This window comes from Gracilinanus agilis, chromosome 1, assembly GCF_016433145.1.
Source record: "Gracilinanus agilis isolate LMUSP501 chromosome 1, AgileGrace, whole genome shotgun sequence".
Taxonomy (NCBI): Eukaryota; Metazoa; Chordata; class Mammalia; order Didelphimorphia; family Didelphidae; genus Gracilinanus; species Gracilinanus agilis.
In genome coordinates this window covers 19,834,044-19,842,097 of record NC_058130.1, presented here as the reverse complement: position 1 = coordinate 19,842,097, position 8,054 = coordinate 19,834,044, and the positions used below count along the sequence as shown (strand labels likewise).

The window sequence follows — 8,054 nt, the reverse complement described above, 5'->3', positions numbered from 1 at the left end:
ACCACTCCCACCCCCACCCCAAGAGCTTTTGTTTACATCAGCATTTACCACATTGGAAATTAAAATTTCTTGATGATGAAAATAGAAAAGAGGACTTTGAGGACCACAGATCTAGTCTAACCTCTCTTTAGGAATTAGTTTAACCATATTCCTGTGTCAAGTATTCACTGGAAAACAATTCAGAGCATTGATGAAAAAAGTAGTGTTTGGGGTGGGAAGCACTATGAGCTGGTCTAACTGTTCTGGAAAACGATTTCATCCCATAAGTCACTGAACTGCCCTTGCCTTCTGATACCCTACTGGGCATATTCCTCAAGGAAGTCAGTGAGAGAAAAAAAGAGGTGACAAATATTTGTAGTAACATTCTCTTGAGATTTATAAAAGAAGAAATGGAAGTGAAATGTGTGTTCATCCATTGGGGAATAGCCAAACAAACTGTGAGATATGAAGGTAACAAAATGTTATTGGGCCATAAAAAACACTTAATGTGAAGAATAGAGTAAATATAAATGGAGCTTTGTATGAACTGAGGCAGAATGAAGGAGGTAGGCAGAACGGAGAGAATATACATATATTCTCTCTACCCATATATAGCGTAAAGGAGGGGAGGGGAGAGAGACAGAGACAGAGACAGACAGACAGACAGAGACAGAGAGACAGAGAGAGACACACACAGAGAGAGACAGAGGCAGAGGCAGAGACAGAGATACACAGAGGGAGAGATTCAGAAAGCCTTGAAGTGCATGGGAGCATTTACAACTGGGAGGATGAGGAAACACAAGGTGGCAGAAGTGGTGCTTGAACTGTGTGTTGAGGGAAGTCTTTTTAAGAGGTAAAAGAGATCCAGGAAGGTAGTTCCGATCTGAGAGATGCAAAGACACTGAGGTCAGAGGCTGAACACTGTGTCCTGGAACAGTCTGCAGGTCAGCTTGATTGAAGTAGAGAGTGAATGAAAGAGAAAGATAAAATAGGAAAGTGGAAAGGTAGGTGGGAGCCATTATGAGAAGAGCTTTGAATGCCAGGATGAAGGGCTTGTATTTTATTTCTTGAGAAAACAGGAAGCCACTGGAGCTTTTTTTAGGTACGGAAATTGTAATGTCAGATCTATGTTTTAGGAATATCAATTAGATGGATCTGTAGAGATTGGACTGGAGAAGGGAGAGACAGATTATTAATTTGATTTTTTTTCATGTTAATATTTTCATTTGGTGCTAAATTTTTGATAGGGCGGCTAGGTGGCACAATGGATAGAGTGCTAAGCCTACAGTCAGGAAGGCTCATCTTCCTATGTTCAAATCTGGCCTCAAAAATCTAGTAACTGTGTGACCCTAGGCAAGTCATTTAACTAACTCTGTTTACCTCAGTTTCCTCACCTGTAACATAAGCTGGAGAAAGAAATGGCAAACAACTCTAGTATCTTTGCCAAGAATACCCCAAATGGGGTCATGAAGAATCATGCACGAATGAATAAGAACAACATTATTTTTATTGAGATATCTAAACTTGAATTTATTCAGTACTGTTTTCTCTTTAGATCATCATGCTGACACCTTTTATTGCTTTAAAAAATGTGTCATACTTCTGCATTTAGATTGGTCTCCATGTCTTTCCACTTCCAATGCTATAGTCATATATTAATATTGTGGTGTTTTGTTTTTTTTTTTAAACCCTCACCTTCCATCTTAGAACCATTACTGTATGTTGTATTGGTTCTAAGGCAGAAGAATGGTAAGGGCTAGGCAATGGGGGTCAAGTGACTCGCCCAGGGTCACACAGCTGGGAAGTGTCTGAGGCCAGATTTGAACCCAGGACTTCCCATCTCTAGGTTTGGCTCTCAATCCACTGAACCACCCAGCTGCTCCCATTGTATATTAATATTGTTGCTAGACATTGTAGCAGATGCCCACAGAGGCAGCACAGCGTAGAGGAAAGGACCCTGAATCCGGTTATCAGAAGATCTTCGTAAATAGGTACCTCAGCTGGGCAAACCACTCATCTATGTTCTCGGTGCCTCAACTAGCTCCTTTGTAAAGTAGGGCTAGTGCCACTCACAGATGACCAGGGCACATAAACGTGCATTATTGTTATTATTGCTACCTGCCATGAGATTTATATAGACATCTTTATTTATATACAAATTTTATATCTAAATAATTTATATGGAAAATATATATAAATTATGTGTACATAAAATTATATATAAATATTTATTTGTATAAATCACGAGATCAATGAACATGGCAAAAATGCAAACCAAAAGAGTGAAATCGAGTTTGTGTTTGTCTTCAGTGAAGGAGAGCAAAGACAAGGCGAATACCTGAAAATCGCCTCTTAATCCAAAGTTCCATTTGAGTCGATATTTTCAACTTAGACGAGCTGTTTGCGTATAGATGGCCCAGTATGGAGTTTCCCTGCTCTCATTTCCCTTTGTGTCTGCCAGATGAACACAGGGAGGCAGCAAGGTGTAGGTACAGAGGATGAATGCTGGCCTTGCAAAAGTCCAGAGAGATCTGGGTTTGACTCCTGCCACTCGATCCTTGGGCAAGATTCACTTAACCTCTCAGCCTCGTTTGGTTCACCTGTAAAATGGCAAATGGTAAAAAAATAAAATAAAATAAAATAAAAATGGTAAAAAAAAATAGCACGTGCCTTTGAGGGTTGGGAAGATGAAATGCGATAATGTATATAAAATGGTTTGCAGGGGGCAGCTGGGTAGCTCAGTGGATTGAGAGCCAGACCTAGAGATGGGAGGTCCTGGGTTCAAATCTGACCTCAGACACTTCCCAACTGGGTGACCCTGGGCAAGTCACTTGACCCCCATTGCCTACCCTTACCACTCTTCTGCCTTGGAGCCAATACACAGTACTGACTCCAAGAAGGAAGGTGAGGGTTAAAAAAAATAATAATAAAAATAAAATAGTTTGAGAACTTTAAAGGGCTACTTCTATTCTGATCTAGCCTATTATTAATTATTTAGTTCTGTATTATATGTATTATTATTATATTAATTATTACCATTTACTAGCTATTAAGATCTCATTCTTGCCTTTTTTTTGTTGGGGTTGAGATGGAAACGGCCCCAGGACAAGTCGCTCTTAACTGGTTATTCTTTTATATTTCTTTCTACCTATTTCTGTCTATGATTCTTTTATGTTGACTCTTCCGATGGTTTGCCACTGAATAAGTCTTGAGCCGTAAGCTCGTCCTCTGGAGGCTCCTCGAAAGCTCCTTCGGCACCTCTGAGAGTCGTCACAAAGACACAAAAATGTCCTGAACCTCATTTTACTACCTCGGATGGCTTTTGTGTCATGAAGTCTTTTCTTCTGTGTCATTTGGAGATTCAGGAATATTCGCTATACCGACAGCTATTTAGAAAAACAAACGAAAGCAGCCCGTTCTCGAGTTCTGTGCATGGTGGTTAGGTTGAGGTGATTGTAGGGGATGATTCCATCTCGCCAGTTCCATTTACTGAATTTCCAAGGGTATCTCGGCATTTGGGTTTTCAGTGAATTTATGAAGGACAGGGAGCTTCCCGTGTGTACTTCTAGTTTCCAACGAATGTCTTTTTTAGGTCTCTGGTAGACGCTATTTTTTTTTTTTTGGTTAGTCTTATCATTATTATATCATTCTATTAGTATTTTTTCCCCATGGGGTCCAGATATATATAGCCCTTGACTGAGTTGCTAGCCAATTACTTTTTTTTTAAACCCTTTACTTCTGTGTATTGGCTCCTTGGTGGAAGATTGGTAAGGGTGGGCAGTGGGGGTCAAGTGACTTGCCCAGGGTCACACAGCTGGGAAATGTCTGAAGCTGGATTTGAACCCAGGACCTCCTGTCTCTAGGCCTGGCTCTCAATACACTGAGCTACCCAGCTGCTCCCCCTCCCCCAAAGCCAATTGCTTTTTTTTTTTTTAGACCCTTAACTTCTGTGTATTGTCTCATAGGTGGAAGATTGGTAAGGGTGGGCAATGGGGGTCAAGTGACTTGCCCAGGGTCACCCAGCTGGGAAGTGGCTGAGGCCGGGTTTGAACCCAGGACCTCCTGTCTCTAGGCCTGACTCTCACTCCACTGAGCTACCCAGCTGCCCCTTTTTTTTTCTTTAATATATTTTTTTAAAACCCTTAACTTCTGTGTATTGGCTCCTTGGTGGAACCAATTGCTTTTTAATATGTAATACGCCATGGATCATGGCACAGGTAGTTAAAATAATTGCTTTTAGTAGTTGGATAAAAATATTAGGATTCAAGGCCATCCTCTGAGGGCTCACTGAGAGCAGAAATGGGAAAATTCCAGTAGCAGAAAGGATGATGGGAATGACATACACTTCATCCTATTCTCACATTCATTTGAGATCCTCTGCTTGGTTTATATAGATTTTTTTTCATAACACATACCTTTTTTTTTTTTTAAGAATTGATACTTTCTGTTCCAAGGCAGAAGAGTGGTAAAGACTTGGCAGTTGGGGTTAAGTGACCTGCCAGGGTCACACAGCTAGGAATTGTCTGAGATCAGATTTGAACCCAGGACTTTCTATCTCCAGACCTGTCTAGAGCCACCTTTGTTTATATTTCAAAAACTTTTTGTTCAAAAATTTTTGTAGTTTGGGGGTTCTGAGAATTTGGATCGGTGACAGCTTTGAAAATGTTCTTGATTCATTTCAAATGTTTTTCCATGGTTCCAGGATTCATATTCAAAATTAATTAATTAGGTAAATATTTCAAATCACAAATAAAAGAAAATTTTTCTTCTTAAATCTTCAAAAAAATGGGGAAACTGAGAAAAAAAGAAAATGCTCTTGAGTTCTTTTGGATGTAATATATCCTGGAGATTATGGACAACAGTCTATGATGATGGTCCCCTCCCAGGATAGTTTATTGATTAGCACAATGCCCAGCCCAGCACATAGTAGGTACTTAAACATTTATCGCTGGCTGGTTGAGTTCTCTAGGCTGTTTTGAGGTCTGTATTTGTCCTGTGTTAATGCATCTTCTTTCAGTCTATGAAAGATATCAAGCTTCTTCTTCTTTCATTAATTACAAATGCATGTATTTTTGTTAAAAGAAAATTTCATTCTCAAAAAAAATAGATATCAAATTTCTAATGGATAATTCTAGTAAGCAGGTCATGTCTGGTGCCAGATTATTCCAAAATGAAGTAATGTAGGGCATGGTTGCTATCACTTCCTTTAATTCATATTTTCTTATTACTAATAGTGTAAATTAAAGGAGGCTAGATGGCACAGTGGTATTGGACTTAAGAGTCCAATGACCTGAGTTCAAATCTGTTCAGATATTTACTAGCTTAGTGAGCCCAGATAAATCTCCTACCTGCTATCTGCCTCAGTTTCTTCATCTGTAAAATGAAGAAAATAATAGCACCTATTTCACAGAATGGTTGGGCAGACCAAATGAGATAATGTATGTAAAATACTTTACATACCTAAAGCACTATTTAAATTTGAACTATTATTATTATTTCCTACTATTAACACTGCCGTTATTTTATTCTTATTTTTTCTAATGATGTCCAGATAGAAATAGTCCCCAAACAGGACTCTCTTTCTACTGATCCTTTATATTATACTCAATATTCTACAGACTATTGTACAGGTAGATAAAACATCTGCTTTTTATTCATCCTTGCACAGCCTTGGGACAATTCTAGTAGCAAAAAGGATGTAGGTTTTCTGGATTGTGTTATTCTTCTTCTTATTGAAAATAAGAGTTTATAAAGCATGAATAAGGAAGAGAAGAAGGTGTGGATCAGGGGTTCCCAAACTTTTTTGGCCTCCCGCCCCCTTTCCAGAAAAAAATATTACTTAGCCTCCTGGAAATTAATTTTTTAAAAATTTTAATAGCAATTAATAGGAAAAATAAATGCACCTGTGGCAATCACCGCTCCTCCTGGATCACTGCAGCACCCACCAGGGGGCGGTGGTGCCCACTTTGGGAATCACTGGTGTGGATGAACCACTTATCTCCAGAAAAGTAGCTTTCACTGAATCACTTATTTCAGGGATGGCCTCTAGGATCTTGGGAGTATCTAAACCGAAGATGCCCAGAGCTCTAGATCGAGTTCAGGAAGTTCCGAATTTTCTCCTTTAAATCGTCCTGTTTCTATCTGTTTGCTAGGAGATGTCAACAGTAATTGCCTTTAAACATTTAATGGGAAGACCTACTTATTTCTGGAAGACACCAGGCAGAGTCAGACGTTAGAGTCATCGATCATCTCTCTATTATCTATTATCCACTTCTACTCTCTAATTAGCAGCTGATTGGAAATCTAAGAAGTAACAGCAATAATAATTCACAGCCTTAAGGCAGTTTGCCAAGTACTTTCTTCATAACCCAGAGAAGCAGGTAGCTCAGCTATCAGTATGGCTGCCATTTTGAAAATAAGGAAATTGAGGTGGTGGGAGGTTATGTGACTGGCCGGCAGGGAAGCTGGAATTTGAGCCCAAGTTTCCTGACCCCCAGATCCAATTTTCTTTCTGCCAAACCAAAAAATATTAGATAATTCTTTTTTCTTTACTCATTTGGAATATGGAAAGAAGCTTCAAGCCAATTTTTCAATAAACATTTCTTAAGCACTTCATAAATATGCCAACGCTCTGCTAAACTCTTGGGGATACAAAGAAAAAGGACAATCCCTGCTCTTAAGGCACTCGCAGTCATGGAAGGGACAACGTGTAGACAAATGCGTACCAAGGAGAGGATAAGTTGGAGAGAATCTCAAAGCAAAAGCTCTACAATGAAGGAATCCTGCCATTGATTGTAGGTGACCAGCCTGGCAGCGAGGTGCATGGTCCATTGAGGGTTGGACTTAGAGTCAGGGAGACTCGAGTTCAAATTTCAATCCAGACATTTGCTGATTTTGTAACCCTGGGCAAGTGGATTAATCTGTCTGCCTCAATTTTCTCATCTGCCAAATGGAGACAATAATAAGTGTCTATCTTATAGGATTTCTAGGTGAAATGAGATAATATTTGTAAAGTGCTTTGCAAACCTTAAAGTGCTATATAATTGCTAGTTATTAGTTTATAAGCAAACAAGTTTAGAGTCTTTTAGGAGAACCTTAAAATCAGGGCCTTGTGATTTGCACTGAATATCATACAGTCAAAAAACAGGAAAAAAAGTGGGCAGCTGGGTGGCTCAGTGGATAGAGAGCCAAACCCAGAGATGGGAGGTCCTGGGTTCAAATTTGGCATCAGACACGTCCTAGCTGTGTGACCTTGGGCAAGTCCCTTCACCCCCATTGCCTAGCCCTTACTGCTCTTCTGCCTTGAAACCAATACATACTATTGACTCCAAGATGGAAGGTAAGGGTTTGAAAAAAGACTCAGCTCAAGGAGGCAGCTGGGTGGTTTAGTGGGTGGAGAGCCAGGCCTAGAGATGGAAGGTCCTGGGTTCAAATCTGAAATCATACACTTCCTAGCTGTGTGACCCTGGGCAAGTCACTTAACCCCCATTGCCTAGCTCTTACCACTCATCTACCTTAGAACCAAAACACAGTATTGATTTTAAGATGGAAAGTAAGGGCTTAAAAAAAAAAACAAAAACAAAACGTTATTTCTGTGAGCTCAAAGTGTCCCTTCAATCAACCACTAAATACTTATTAAATGCCTGATACATACCAGGCCTAACCTAGGTTTGGGGGATCCAAAAACAAAAATGAAAGTACCCCAGCTTTAAAATCAGGATGTATTACAGCCTGCTGGAGCACAGGTAGAGTGTCTCACTGTGAAAGGTTTGTTCTGTGGTTTCCCCCAGGTTGTACGTGCACCCAGATTCTCCTTTTACTGGAGAGCAGCTGCTGAAACAGATGGTGTCCTTTGAAAAAGTGAAGCTCACAAATAATGAACTGGATCAACACGGCCATGTAAGTGACCTGCCTGGAACTGGGCAGTTGGAAACGGATCCAAATGCGGAATGCCTCTTTGGAACTGATCCATCTCTCTCTCTCTCTCTCTCTCTCTCTCTCTCTCTCTCTCTCTCTCTCCTCTCCTTTTTCCTTCCTTTCTTTCCCTCCCTCCCTTCCTTCTTTCCTTTCTTTCT

The 8,054-nt window shown here is 40.1% G+C and overlaps 1 protein-coding gene across 1 annotated transcript in view; it reads left to right on the top strand.

Moving 5' to 3' along the window:
* Nucleotides 1-8,054, top strand: part of TBX20 (T-box transcription factor 20) — a 65,650-nt gene that overhangs the window by 10,345 nt on the left and 47,251 nt on the right. Inside the window, exons 2-4 of the mRNA XM_044675643.1 lie at nucleotides 1,897-1,970; nucleotides 3,345-3,422; nucleotides 7,770-7,878. Of these exons, the coding sequence (XP_044531578.1) occupies nucleotides 1,897-1,970; nucleotides 3,345-3,422; nucleotides 7,770-7,878 (261 nt within the window). The remainder of the gene's footprint in view (nucleotides 1-1,896; nucleotides 1,971-3,344; nucleotides 3,423-7,769; nucleotides 7,879-8,054) is intronic.